General features: G+C 33.3%; 1 protein-coding gene across 3 annotated transcripts in view; it reads right to left on the bottom strand.

Moving 5' to 3' along the window:
* Cep85l (centrosomal protein 85 like) overlaps window positions 1-15,733 on the bottom strand; it is a 224,309-nt gene that overhangs the window by 10,189 nt on the left and 198,387 nt on the right. For all 3 annotated transcript variants that reach the window (XM_048794959.1, XM_048795006.1, XM_015500699.2), the window contains 2 exons: window positions 5,377-5,484; window positions 3,200-3,440 (listed from right to left, as the gene is read on the bottom strand). In XM_048794959.1, the coding sequence (XP_048650916.1) occupies window positions 3,200-3,440; window positions 5,377-5,484 (349 nt within the window). The remainder of the gene's footprint in view (window positions 1-3,199; window positions 3,441-5,376; window positions 5,485-15,733) is intronic.

A 15,733-nucleotide genomic window follows, 5' to 3' on the forward strand; every position in this document is an offset into this window, starting at 1 on the left:
CCTGTATGTGCCCTGATATGTCCTATAAAGAATGGATCTTTTCTGTCCCAGATTAGACTTTGTATAGTGGAAAGCAAAGAGAAAACAGTAGAAGAAGGGGAAATCCTACCAGCATCTTCAAGAGATACTATAGCATTAACTACATACTGACTATCAGAAAATAAATTAAATACAGAATCTTTAAACATCACAAAAGCTTGTAAAACTGCATTAAGCTCTACCTTTTGAGCTGATTGTTTGGGTACTAAAAATGTAAAAGTTTGATCAGGGGTAACTACTGCTGCTGTACCATTATTTGACCCATCAGTGAATATATTAGACAACGGTGCCAAAAGCATGCACTTCAACAAATGGTGCTGGGAAAACTGGAAATCCATATGCAACAAAATGAAACTGAATCTCTCTCTCTCACCATGCACAAAAACTCAACTCAAAATGGATCAAGGATCTAGGGATTAAACTAGAGACTCTGCGTCTAATAGAAAAAAAGTAGGCCCTAATCTTCATCACGTGGAGCTAGGCCCCAACTTCCTTAATGAGATGCTTATAGAACAAGAATTAAAAACAAGAATCAACAAATGGGATGGATTCAAACTAAAAAGTTTTTTCTCAGCAAAAGAAATAATCTGTGAGGTGAACAGGGAGCCTACATCCTGGGAGCAAAATTTTACCCCTCACACATCAGATAGAGTACTAATCTCAGGGTATATAAAGAACTCAACAAGCTAAGCAACAAAAAACCAAATAATCCAATCAATAAATGGGCCAAGGACCTGAACAGACACTTCTAAGAAGAGGATATACAATCAATCAACAAATGTATGAAAAAATGCTCATCATCTCTAGCAATCAAAGAAATGCAAATCAAAACTACTCTAAGATACCATCTCACTCCAGTCAGAATGGCAGCTATTATGAAGACAAACAACAAGTTTTGGTGAGGATGTGGGGAAAAAGGTACACTCATACATTGCTGGTGGGACTGCAAACTGATGCAGCCAATTTGGAAAGCAGTATGAAGATTCCTTGGAAATCTGGGAATGAAACCACCATTTGACCCAGCTATTCCTCTTCTCGGACTAGACCCCAAGGACCTAAAAACAGCATACTACAGGGACACAGCCACATCAATGTTTATAGCAGCACAATTCACAATAGCTAAACTGTGGAGCCAACCAAGTTGTCCTTCAGTGGATGAATGGATAAAAAAAATGTAGCATATATACACAATGGAATATTACTCGGCACTAAAAAAAAAAACAAAAAACAAAATCATGGAATTTGCAGGGAAATGGATGGCATTAGAGAAGATTATGCTAAGTGAAGTTAGCCAATCCCAAAAAACCAAATGCTGAATGTTTTCTCTGATATAAGGGAGGTGACTCAAAGTGGGGTAGGGAGGAGAACATGGGAGGAAGATTATTTCTAGATAGGGAAAAGGGGTTAGGGGGAAGGGGAATAGCAAGGATGGTGAAATGTGATGGTCATCATTATACAAAACATATGTATGAAGATTTGAATTTTGTGTCAATATACCTTATACACAAACAGAGATATGAAAAATTGTGGTATATATGTATATTAAGAATTGTAATGCAAAAAAGGAGTACATGTATAATGGCATAATTTGGTGTGAACATACTTTGTATTATACACAGTTAAGAAAAATTGTGCTGTATATGGGTAATAATGAGTGTAATGCATTCCACTATTGTCATTTATGTAAAAAATTAAAAAATGTAGGTTACAAAATGATTGAAAGGGGGAACAGCTCTAAAATGGTAGGCAAAAATCAGTCTTCTGTGGGTGAGCCTTTACTTCTTGCTTCCAAGAGATCATTCCTAACTAAGCCACCTCATGTTCACCTGGCAACCTTCTCCTTTTCCTCTTCAAGATACATACCAAACTCCAGCTATTCCATGGAATATTCACAGCCATTCCCATGTGGATGATTTAGTTGCTTGTCTCCCTTGTGCTCCTATTGTCCCTTTGTCCATGTCTCCATTACAACACTTACAACGATGCTCAGATAATTTGTTTAATGTATGGGCAAGGAATGTATTCAATTTATCTCCAGTAACAGCACCTAACTTATTACCTGGACCACTGAAAGCATCTGATAAGTATTTGCTGAGTAAGTGAATATACTTAAAACATGAAGTGTTTTTTAAATACCCACACATGTCTACAGACACCTATGAAGTGGAAGAGAAAATCCTGCTGACACTGCTAAATACAGATATATGTTTCACTTAACAAGTGATATACTTGATTAAAAGCATTATTTGATTTGCCAAAATAATTATGATGAGACAAGATGCTGGAATCTTTTTAATGAAACTGGAGAAAGAACTAGTCCTTACTTTGATCACATAAGAACCATACTATGAGACAGTTACTCAATATAACAAGTCTATTTATAAGCCTTATTTGTGGTTTTGTTCTTTCTGTTCTTATCTTTTCACTAAAGTCTATTTCTTTTCTATTAAAAATGAATAAACATGCCAGTATCTACTAATTTGGAACCATATGTAGAGATAAATATCCCTGCCAAAGTAGCACAAAAAGGAAGGCTCATACTAGGATTTTATTGTGGCAGTCCTTACAATTATGTGTGGAGGAAGATAGAACTGAGGCAGAAAGTGGGTGGGTGTCACATGGAAAAGGGCAAAGACAACAGGTATGCATGACAAACACAACAGATCTGTAGGCTGTGAAAGCTGGCTCATTTGAAAGTACTGGCCCTCACATTAAGCAACTGCCATGTAACACACACTGTATCAAGGAAAAAGTATTATCTATCTAACATTTTACCAGTGAATACATGGCTGGGCATTATCATACAACCATCATAAAAACAAACAGAATTATTACTTTTATAGAAGAGTAATTAGGAATTCACTCCTACTTCTACTCCACGCACACATTTACAGATTTGGTATAGGAAAAATATCTAGGCATTCTGCCAAGGGGAAGTCCATGTCAAACATGACCTACCTGCTCACTTCTGTAAGTTATGTAATGAGGTAAGTAATAACAGGTATACCTAAACCCATAAATTGAGTCAGAAACTTATAAACCTAAGTACGAAAGAAGATAACAAAAATAAACAGAGAAAAGACAGTAAGAAATTCCTGATTAATGAAGACAGGTTTCTAATTGTTAAGCAATAAATAAAGACAAGTCATCAGCCACTTACATCTAATTCCCAGTAATAATGAAAGATTAGGCTCCTTGCCCTGAGCTCGCTGATTAAGAATACTGCACAATGCTTTCAAGTCAAGCAAACAATAGGACATTTCTTTGAACAGCTGATCAATCACAGTCAAATCAAATAGTGGCCGTTTAGAAAGAACTGTCTGCTGCCTAGATTGGTCTGCTTCCTCGCCCTGATCCAATAAAGAGCATGTCTCTTCTGTTTGTCTTTGGTTCTGCAATGGCTGGAAAAAAAAGAAAAAAATAAAAGAGTTGTTAGAGGAAAAGTACTCAAAAGCAATAAAGGTTTAATGTTTTTTTCTCCAAGACTATAAACAAGTCTATATTATCATACTGCATGTCATATTACATGCATATCAACCAAATTCAACTGCATATGTGCAATGTGAAAAAGAAATATATTAATATATATAGTGGACACAGTTCCTCTGATGCCTTAAGATAAACCTGAGAGAAAACCAAAAACCTATATCCAAAATAGCCTTAGGTTCTAGAATTTCTTATATAATGAACATCTTGGTTGTGTATATATTTTTCTATAATAAAATTTATTCTAAGGACAAAAAAAAAAAAAAAAAACCANTAAGGGTAAAAATACAAACCTTAGGAAAAAAAAAAAAAAAAAAAACTACAAAGAAACATTAGGCCAGATTCTATTATTTTTTACTGTTAATGGCAATAGTTATTTAATAACTTTGAAATGAATTTTTCTATATTGAGAAAAAAAGCTTGTTATTAATGTTGACAGAAACAAAAAACTTCAGTTTAATAGAAAAAATACAAATACAAAACCAAAGATGGGAGAAAAACTCAATAATTCTGAATTGTTAAATTTGAGTTGGAAGCATTAATATGAACTACTGACTTACTATATTCAGAAACTGCTACCCTTATATCCAAAATTATCACCTCCTTATCCTGAATACTGCTAATTAAGTTTAGATATGCACGATGGTGTGTGCCTATAATCCCAGCAGCTCAGAGGCAGGAGGAGTTCAAAGCCAGCCTTAGCAACTTGGCGAGACCTGTCTCAAATTTTTTTAAAAAGGGCTGGGGATGTGGTTTAGTGGTTAAGCACCCCTGGGTTCAATCCCTGGTACCCCAAAAAAAGATAAGTTTAAAGGGTTGAGGATTGTCAAGCATGTGCAAGGCTCTGGGTTTAATAGCCAGCACTCCAAAAAACAATATAAAACAAAAATTAGTAGTAGTACTAGTAGTAATAGTTTAACTAGCTGTCCACTTAGAGCTGTTTTTCAGAATAACCAAATAGCTTTGGGTGATAAAAACTCTAACAGATGAATGTCAACTAAGAGGTGTAAAAGGAAGAATATAACTGGGGAAAAATACCATTTATACCATTTTTCAATCATCTTATACTTTAGGCAATGATGGAAAAAGGGTACTGAAAAACTGCATATTCACACAGTCCCACAGATCCTTTGCTGTTTGCAAGGTCTATAACTTTATAATGCAAAAAGTCAGGCTGGGCCATAACCTTAACCCAGAGAAATTAGTTTGTCACTTACAGTGGAATAATCATACACTGCATATTCACACTAGAAGAATTTGACATGAATTTCATATCTTTACCTTAACTTTTGGAGATGCATTCTTAAATATATATGGATGAAATATAATTATGTATATGTACTTTTTTGTATAATAGGTCCTTACAGGTCAAATACTTTATCTCAAATGAGAAAGCATGATCTGTTCTAATGATGAACTGCCAACAATGCATCTTCTTTAAGGATTTTCAATGATAATATTGTTTTGTTTTTTGTGGTGCTGAGGATTGCCTTGTGCGTGCAAGGCAAACACTCTACAAACTGAGCTATATCCCCAGCCCAAGGGTAATTTTGTTTATATTCAATTTATGCCTGATTTATTTTTATTTTATTTTTCACTTTGGGACCAAATTTTCAGACAGCATTTGGCTTTGCTTTAGAATACCATTTTACAGATTTAACTATAAGAAAAATAAATTTGTTTTTGATTTTCATAAGAAACCTAATGAATTTAATTAACTGGCACATCATAGTCAAGTCTCCTTGAAAACTTTCTATTAATTAATATGTACAAAATCAAAATAAGCATTGGCTTAAATTTAAATAGGCAGTGAATCATCCTTTCAAGGCAGTCTGAATTTCATCTACTCACTTCAAGCAGTGCTTTTGTTAATCTTTGCAGGTTTCTCTCTTTCCTCTCCAGTTCTTCCATCATCTTTTGTGTGTTTAATTGTTCTTTAGAAAGTTTGCCCTGCATTGACTAGAACAATAACAACAAAAATTATAAAGCAAAGCATGTTAACACACATACAGGTAACAAGGAATATTGAGTCTGAATAATTTCAATTTTTTTCCCTTCCTAGTTTCTGAGAAGATTAAATCTTTACTTTAAAAATGACTCATTACTTATAGAGTGAATGGCTTCAAGAAAAAAGTAAAAAAACAAACAAACAAACAAACAAAAAAACTTCATAAGGAAATGTTTAATCTGTGTAAAACACATCAAATTTACAATTGTTATTTAATGTTATATGACAAATAATTCTTATTTTTTTTGTTTATTGGCAATATGTTAGCACAGTCTCCCTTCTCTGTTTACTAACTATGTTACATGGTGTTGATCTCAATCCATAAATTTATTGGGGGACTTCAATAAATTAAACTCTTTCTTACTCCTTTATAAAATTACAAATCATCTAGATATGATACTATTATAAGAAAACCCTGAGTTGACCAAGGTTACATAGAGGACATTTTTAGAGTACTTAGATTATTTGAGCTGATTAATCCGAATTTTCATCTTACACTAATGAAAACCTTGCCATAAATTCTATAGTTACTAGTGAATTCTAGGTATTCTATCAGCTTTTTTCCTTTGGTTAGACCACAAAATCAACAAACACATGACCAGGGAAGAATATCTTTTTTTTCCTTCCAGGTCTGTATTTATTCTCAACTCAAAATACTCCAATATAATGACTATCCAAAACATAATTCATAGAATTTATATTAGAGTTTTTTCTGCATTATCTCTGGATGGAATAAGAGAGACAGCTATCACCAAGGACGAGAGAGAAGGATAAATATAGACTTCTTAGTAATAGACATTCAAATTTAATAGAGAAGGATAAATATAGACTTCTTAGTAATAGACATTCAAATTTAATTTACTCTAAATAATGAAAATATATTTTAAAAACCAATAAAACCATGTAATAATACATTTTCTTCCAAGAAAAAAAAATGTTCTATATGTGACAAAAATGTAATTCACAGCATGCAGACATATGAGACACTCTGTGTATATTTTTAGACACTAAAATTCCTTCATAATTCATTGATTCAATGACATATGGAAAATTATTTGTCCTGCAAAGATTTTCTTACCTGTTAAGATTTGGCTGTAATCCAGAATTCAAACTAAATTTTCTTAAATTTTGTGACTGCTTATTAGAATTATAGAAGAAAAGCATCATAGATAAACTACTCTAAAACTCACATCTTAACACTGAAAACTGAACTGAAGAGGGATGTTTTCATAATGTTATAATATAATTCTTTAAAAGCTCACGGTGTGTTATATTTCAACCAATTCAGAGTCACCTTGAATGCAACTAATAATTAGCTAGTGACTCATGTTTCTACGTAAGGCTAAATTTAAATTGATGATGGATGACACAGGCAGCCTTCTTCATCAGAAAAGCAGAAGTGTTTGGCAGTGGTGCTATTTGTCAAAAGAAGGAAAACTGGATTTGGTAAATAACATCAAGGTTAACATGTAAGATTGGGTGTACTTAAGGGTACTTATCAGGAAACCCCTTAACAGGGGAAAGAGCTCACAGATGAGCTTTTCCTAGAAGGTTCAAATTGTACCATTTCTAGGATAACACCAGGAATGAGTGTTGGAGCTGTCAGACAGCAATCTCTCACCACAAAAACATTAATTACCTCTTTATCCTAAATTGTATGGAAAAGTATATATTTTAGGATTTGAAGATAAAGGGAGAAAAAAAAACTATACTTATGGGCTCATCAGATTCAAATTAAGACAAAATAGAATAAAGTCTGATTATTAAACTACATCTCCAAAATGAAGTTCATGTAAAAACATAATAAATAATATTTCTTATTTTATTTATTTACTACTCATCACTGGGCTACATGCCTAGCACTTTTTTATTTTTGAGGTAGGGTCTTGCTAAATTGCCCAGGCTGGACTCCATCCTTCTTTCTCAGCCTCTTAAATAACTGGGATTACAGGCATGCCTCACCACACCTGGATCTTTGTAGGGGTTTGTTGTTGTTGTTGTTGATTTTTTGTAACCATTCTATCCTTTAACAACACAGGAGGTTTTGGTAAGTACTTTCTTTTGGGTATTTTAACATAAAATCATATAAGCTTTTGAGACGTGTTAGTTTTTATAAATGCAATGACATATTTTTTTGACATATAAATCCATAATACCAAGTTTGTACATTTTATCTGTAAGATAAAAAACTCTATAGAAGTTTCAGTTTTTATTCTATCAAGAATAAATAATGCATGTTATTTCACAAAAGAATTTTGCAAAGCAGTTTTTGAGGTCTCTTGAAGATTTAAAAAAATATAATTGCTCAAAATGGTGGCACAGTACACTTAAATAAAATAACCTATATTATTTACTGAAATAAATATTTGATTTTTGTGAAGTTCAAAATAACAATGTTTATAATTCACTAGACATATGGGGGCTTATTAAAATTAAAAATTTGAATTAAGTTCAAATGTCTATATCTCTTAAATTCCCATGTAAATAATATTTTTAAAAATTCTACTAAGTTACTAACCTACTGGTATATACTATGTTCATTTCTGAAGTTGAAGATACTTCTAAGTACATATACTGCTTTGATGTCAAATATTTTGGGAATGACCCATATACAAAAAGCTCAAATGAAGGAAAGCCAGATGTACCTTAGCTAGCAGATTTTATCTACTCTATACACACAACAAGAAATACTTAGGGAAAAAAAAAAAACATTAGTTCTACAACACACATATACACAAACATATGCACATGTTCAGATATGCTCAAATTTTACACAGTTACATTACGCAATTACTCATATAAACACAATTCTGTAAACAAAACAGTCAAAGCTCTTGGCCTTCACAAATATTTTATTAGGTAGAAAAAGACTAAAGGAAACAAAGTAAATATAACATAGTTTTGTGTGTTATAATTTGATTACTACTGTGGAGAACAAATAGAGTATTGTAAAATCTTAAGGAGGCCAGAGAATAAGGGCTTCTGGAAAAGGTGACACTTAAGCAAAGGTCTGAAGTAAATAAGAAACTAGGTTCTCCAGATATCTTGAAAGAGTGTTTTAGTCAGTGCAAAGGTTCTAGGGAAGATCTGTGTTTGCTAAACAGCAAACACAAGACAACCAGCATACTAAGAACAGTGGAGCTATAGTAGGGTCAGAGATGAAGGCAGCATGGAAAACAGAGTGGGCAGGGTCTCCTAAGTCCTAAGGAGGAAGAGTTCTGAGTAGACACATGATGTATTCTGATTTTTGTTCAATAGGATCACTCAGACAGATGAGAACAGACTGTGGGCAGAGAAGGATGGAAACAGGAAGAAATAACAGATGAGAAACAAAGATGGCTTAGAGCAGGATGGCAATGGAGGCGAATCTGGAAGCAACCAGATTCTAGATATACTGTGAAGGTGAAAGAATTTGCAGACAAATGTGAGATAAGAGAAGAGCTAAGAATAATTCTAAGATTTCTAGACTGAGCACAGAGAAGATAGATTAGCTATTAATGAGTAGTTTCCAAATTTAGCACAGTGGGTGAATTTTCTTGTGAGCAAAGGCTTTTGCTTGTTTTGTTCATTAGTTATCCCCTAGAAAAGTGACCCGTGGTACAATCTCAGAAAAAATTATTGAATGAACTAAACTAATGAGTCAATGCAAAAGTAACCAGTCAATATCTAATTTGTTTTTTGTTTTAATAAAAAGGCTATTTCACTCATTTAACAAATATTTACTGGGCATCTTTTTCTGTGCAAGGCCCTATGCCAAATGCCAAACTGGATAAAGACTGTTCATTATAAAGCTCCTAAAACAAATGTAACAGAAAATACGATGAGGCATTTTATTTGAGCTCAAGAAACTACTAATACCACCATCATAGTGCAGACTGCAATATATTAAAAATTACATTTCACTTTGGAGACAAAATTTCCCAATTATACTTCAGGGCAATTGAATTTAAGGCGTTTTCCACAGAAGATCCTGGTTTTCTGATGTGCAGCAGTTTAAAAATCATTATGGGAATGATTCATTTAAAATGATTTGTCATTAGAGCCTCCATAAAGAAGGAATCAGACAACACTTTTTTGGTGCATTTTTGCTTTTCTTTTGGAATTTTTCACTTTGAGGAAGCTAAGAGTAATGCCAAGAACATAAACATTTGAAGTCAAAAGGACATGAATTAGAATCTTAGTTGTAACCTCTTTCAGCTCTTCCATGTATTAAAAAATATGTTTTCTTACTTTGTAAGGTGACTGAAGTTTAGAGATAACAAATATTAACCAGAGAGCAGAGTTCCTGTAACATGTGATATCATTACTTCACCGCCACCTTAACAAACACTGTGCTTGGCACTAGAAGCTTTATTTCTCACTTTGGTCTAAGTATGGGCAAATATTAAATCCTTTTTCCTGCTGGGCACAGTGGCACATGCCTATAATCCCAGCAACCTGAGAGACTGAAGGAGGAGGATTACAAATTCAAGATCAGCCTCAGCAACTCAGCAGGCCCTAAGCAACTGAGCAAGACCCTGTCTCAAAATAAAAAGGAACTGGGGATATGACTCAGTGGTTAGGCACCCCTGGGTTCAATTTCAAGTACCCCCACACATCCCTCCCCCCACCAAAAAAAAATCCCTTTTCTTCATTCCTGTGGGTAAATTTTCAAAATACTTGTAAAAACTAAAAAAAGCAAACAAGAATTATGCAAATGCCATTTTTTAGTTTCCTGTTTATAAGAATCTAAGATCGTCTACAGCTCTAATTCCTTTCTTCAGTTAGCTGTCATTTTGCATTCTGATATAACTCTGAAAACAATTGCCTGAGAGTTCTGCTTTCAGCACAATGGCATGAGAAACTCTGCAGACTTGCTCCTCAACAAAATGGGTGAATATTAGAAAACATTTAAAGTTTCTGGAAATGATCCTAAAAGCAGGCAGGCAAATATTTGAGAAAAATCAGGAAAGCAAGAGACTGATTTGCAAAACAAGACTCACCCTATCCCTCTTTCATAGCTTGAGACAGAACTTCCACCCCAGACTCTCGCTCAATAATACAGGGTTCCCTCTCTGCTCAGCTCCCAGGTGAACTATCTTTCCAGAAGAGAAAGGACATCAATGTTTATAATCCTGCCCCTTGTTACATATTTCAGGCATGAACAGCCAAAATGTGGGGGCTCCTTTCTTCCACTCAGATCATCACTTGGGATGGAGGCTTTATCTGGGGTGTGGCACCATTAAGAATAATGGGGTCCTGATTGTTCTTGCCCCAGATTGTGGGGTGGGGAATGGGGTTAGGAGTGTTACATGCTGGGCCAAGCAAGTTAAGGAGATAAGGGAGATGCTGTCCAGTAGACCTCCACTGACTATTCAGCTCCTAAGTAAGAGTGTCACTCAGAAGACTGCCATTGTCCCCACACCCACTGATCTGGCTTAAAGAGATTTTGCCTGAGCAGAAGCAGGCCATAGAACAGGGAGTTCCAAAGGAATCTATAATGAACTGACTTCAACTGCAATATACTTTATAGAGAAATTCAAGCCTAAGAGCACTCTCAAAAACACTGGAGGTTGTGGCAACAGGCATGTGGTAGACTACTTTTAGATTTATGGGTTCTTCAGACTAGGTTACTTTCCCAGAGAGAAAAAGATAGCTGGAAAATACTCCTGGGGTAAGAACAAATCTCAAATACTAACCTAAGTAACTAGTCCTCAAAGGAGCCAGAATGAATTAGTCTGTGAAGCAAGTGATGCCATAGTACATGGTATCAGCTGGAAATTAGGAGTTTACTAGCTAAATATGGGTCAGAAAAATAAACACATAAGACTCTGGATATATCTAGGGTCCAGAATAAGCAAATCTATGGAGATTTTTTTTTCCTATGGAACATAAAAATGTTCTAGAATTCATTGTGGTCTTCACTGCACATATCTGTGAATATACTAATAATACTGAAGCATACACCATAAATATGAGAACAAAATATTATGTGAATTATATCATAAAATTGTTACATGAAAAATTAGCAATAAAAAGAAAAAATAATCTGCCTGAATTTCTTTACATCTAGCTTCTGATCTATGTTCTGGTTTGTAAGTAAGATCTAGCAAAACAGCTTATATGTACTCAAAAACATACCCAGGTGTCTAAGAAACTAAACCTTATTCTTATTTAAGCCTGTCTTACCACGCAGTTCCCACTCCGTGGTCCACCAAACACAATGAGGACTGTAAAACTTGAGAACTCTAGAAATAGGACCACTCCCTGGCTATGTTAAGGACTGCCTAGGGAACTTGGCAGTATAATGTATAATTCAAACTTCATCCCAGAGATAGTGATTCATTAAGGTTCACAACTGGGACCCAGAAAAATATATTTTAAAAAGCATTCCAAATAATTTGAACATCCATATAGATTTGACATACTACAAACAAGTCCAAGTACATTCTTTCACAATTCAAGTGAACTGAATCCCTCCCTGCTACTCCCCATTTCAAACAAATGATTTTTCAGAAGTTAAAGACATACACTCTTTACACATTTTTCTGACATAATTATGCAAAAACTATAGCATGTTCTTTATAAGAACAAGGAGTAGAGTAAGGACATTTTTTGGTTGGTTGTTTCAAAAAATATTAATAATATAATGAGAATATTTTTAGTTTTTCATTCATCAAAAATCTATTTAACGTGTAAGTTTTGTAAAAATTAAACTTTAGGAAGAAAAAACTTCATCTTAGGACACATTACAACAGTATAATAACAAAATAAAGGAGAAACTTTATACAATAAGACAACATTAAAGAAATTGATATTTATTTAGGTGAGAAATATTATGTTTTTTAAAAAACTATTTTTAGTTGCAGATTGACACAATACCTTTATTTTATTTATTTGTTTGATTGAACCCAGTGCCTTACACATGCTAATCAAGTGCTCTACCACTGAGCTTCAACCCCAGCCCGAGATATTATATTTTATCCATAAGGCATTCCATTGGCTTATAATGCATTTTCCCAATATTTCCACCAAGAAAATCTAGTAGATGAAGGCTTATGAGACATGTGGTAAAAATTGTAACAGACTCCTCTGAGAATGTGGAAACTTCTTAATATAAATTGAACAGACTGTCAACAGTTTTGAAATTGTTGGCTACAATCATTCCTATTAAGAATAACAAGTCTTAATGACTTCTGAACTATCATTCTAGTCTTTTGTGATATTATAATAATTCACTGATAGCTGTCAATTCAGAAAGACCATTTAAATGTATAAGTTCTTGTAATGAGGAAACACTTTAACATTAGAGAAAACAGATACACATTTCTGAAACATTTTGCTCTATAATCTCCTCTGCCAAAAGATTACAAATATACAAGACAGTGATAACAGCTAACAAGAAAAAGGCTTATAAAGGTGAAATGTGCTTTTGAGGAAAAAATAGGAAGGAAAGTAATGCCCAATGTAGAACTCAATCACATTCTGAATGTAACATTTATGGAAATGACAGTGAAGGTTCTATTGCAAAATATCTTTTTGTATTGTATATGGACAGAAGAAAAAAAAAAAGCCTTTAGGAGAAGAAGCCAGTTTAGCTATACTAGTTTTAAGAACATAAAGAAAGGCACCATTTCTAAAAGATCAGTGAGTAAATGAAGTATTCATGCCTGTTAACAATTATCTCAACGATGAAAAAATAGTACATAAATTTGTATTTTATAACACTCAATTCAATTTCAAATTTAGCATATACTTCTATATAAAAAAGTACTTTTTATATATTCAACAACAAATTTAGTATTACTGGTAGGAGACCAATTTTTCCCCAAATTACAAAGCTGTCAATCAAACTTGTCTGTAATCTATACCAGATAAGTATTCATTTGATCTGATATGAGGTAGTAAACTATAGCTATACTTTAAACACAGAATTTTCACTATGAAACACTGTCTCATTTTTTAATCTCCTACAAAATTGGACATAAAATGCACATAGCATGTGATTTTATTTTTCCCTTTTGAGATTAAATTTAAACTGCTGAGAACAACTTCCTAATACCCAAAGCAATGCAGTACTCCAAATCAGTAAAATGATCACTGAACAAATCAGATCTTAGTAGTTTACAGGGGCACAAAGAAGCAGTAAAAAGCAAAACTCAAATCTATGTAGCTGGGCACTATGGCACATGATTATAATCCTAGCAACTCAGGAGGCTGATGCAAGAGGATCACAAGTTCAAGACCAGCCTGGGGCATTTAGCAAGATGAGACCCTGTCTTAAATAAATGAAAAGGCTGGGATGTAACTCAGTGGTAGAATGCCTCTCGGTTCAATCTCCAGTAAAACACGCACACGCACAAGCACACATACACGCATACTTGTACACAGGCAAAACAAGAACACCCGCTATCTTTGTTTACTAAACACTCTAAAATGAAACAATGTCCAACTACCGTTAGGAAGAAAGAGCATTCAAACTATAATAGCAGTGAAATTTTACAATGAATTTAATACTGTAGGGATAGCTAAATGCATAATTTATATTAAAAATAATATAAAAGCTCTCTGCTATTATTAATTACATAATATTTTGTTAGATATAGGAATTTGAAGAAATTAAAAATCAGCAGTAAAGCACATGGGAAAGACATCATAATCTACACAGGTATAAGGTTCACCATCGTTTAAGTAGACAGATGAGGAAAACTGAGGCAGTTTTAACAATTAGCTACTAAAGGCAACTACTCTAGGAGATTACCAATTTGATACTATGCCTATTAATTATGCTCATTAACAACAGTGCAACACAATAAATCTTTTTCAAGTCAAAGCGCTCTTTTCAGAACTTCCAATGCCTGAGAAATAATTAGAGTTCATTTTTTTCAGGTTTTTACAAAGTACACGTTTATAAAAGGTCATAAGTAAAAACACATAAACAAAAACCTAGTTTTTTCAACTATGAGGGGCCAAAAAAACCCCATGAATTTAAATAAATAAAATTAAGGAAAGAGATGTGAGTCATAATTGTCACCATCTATAATTTGTCATTTAAATCATATCTTGAAAAATATAGCTATATCACATAATCAATGTTATTGTCTGTGTCTATAAGAATTCTATCATCTAGCGAACATGATTTTCCTTGTACATATATGAATAAATGACCAGTTAACTCCACATCATGTACAATGACAAAAATGGGGAGTTATACTCCACATATATATGATACATCAAAATATATTCTACTGTCATGTATAACTAAAAAGAAAAAATAAACAATTCAAAAGAAAGAAAACTATCATCTATAGGCCTACATGGTCAAAATGGATAAATGAACTGGTAAGGTAAAAATAGATAGATAGATAGATAGGTAGGTAGATAGGTAGGTAGATAAAGAGAAAAGAAAAAGCTATTTTTCTAAATAACAAGACAACAGAATTAATGAATATATTGTTTGGGCTCAAATATTTGGAAATAAATGTACTCATTAATTTGATTTCAATTCTATAAGTAGTTTGAAGAAATAAAAGAATGATTGCTCAAGCATTTTATAATCAAAGATTCAATGGCATAAAATTACATTCTGCTCTACATATTAACTGCAAATAATCATGACATACATGTTACCAAAGACAATATACGGGAGTAATTACATTAAAATACCTCCACAAATGAGATAAATAAACATTTGAATTAATACAAACATATACTGAACACTATAACATAAGGGGATAGTATGTGACCAACATAATCTTACCAGTCTTTTGATCAAGTTTCCTGCCAAGGTTTATGTGTTGATTTTTCCTAATTTAGATAACTTTTATTAGATCTACTTCTTGGAAAATATTACCATATGACGTAGAAATTCATTTCTTTATGTACTATAAGAAGTCAGATAACTATGATTGAGAGAACCTAACAATCTTGTGATTCTAATGGCTTATGGAAAATTTGAAGCTACAGTTTTTTAAGACTATAAAATAAAGGTCATAACCTCTGTAAATTAGTCCATTGGGCTCATCATATACTTGTTGAACTGGACTGATGTTTAATTAAATTGATAATCATGTAGTACTATCAAAAAACAATCAAAGAAGACTATATGTATTTCTGACATGCAAATCATTTACCTTTTTTACTTTCATTTAAAGAGTTTTAGAATTATAAGCTGGGTACTGTGTCCCAGCGGCTCAGGAGGCTGAGACAGGAGGATCTCAA

The sequence above is a fragment of the Marmota marmota genome, unplaced genomic scaffold (assembly GCF_001458135.2).
Source record: "Marmota marmota marmota unplaced genomic scaffold, marMar, whole genome shotgun sequence".
Classification (NCBI taxonomy): Eukaryota; Metazoa; Chordata; class Mammalia; order Rodentia; family Sciuridae; genus Marmota; species Marmota marmota.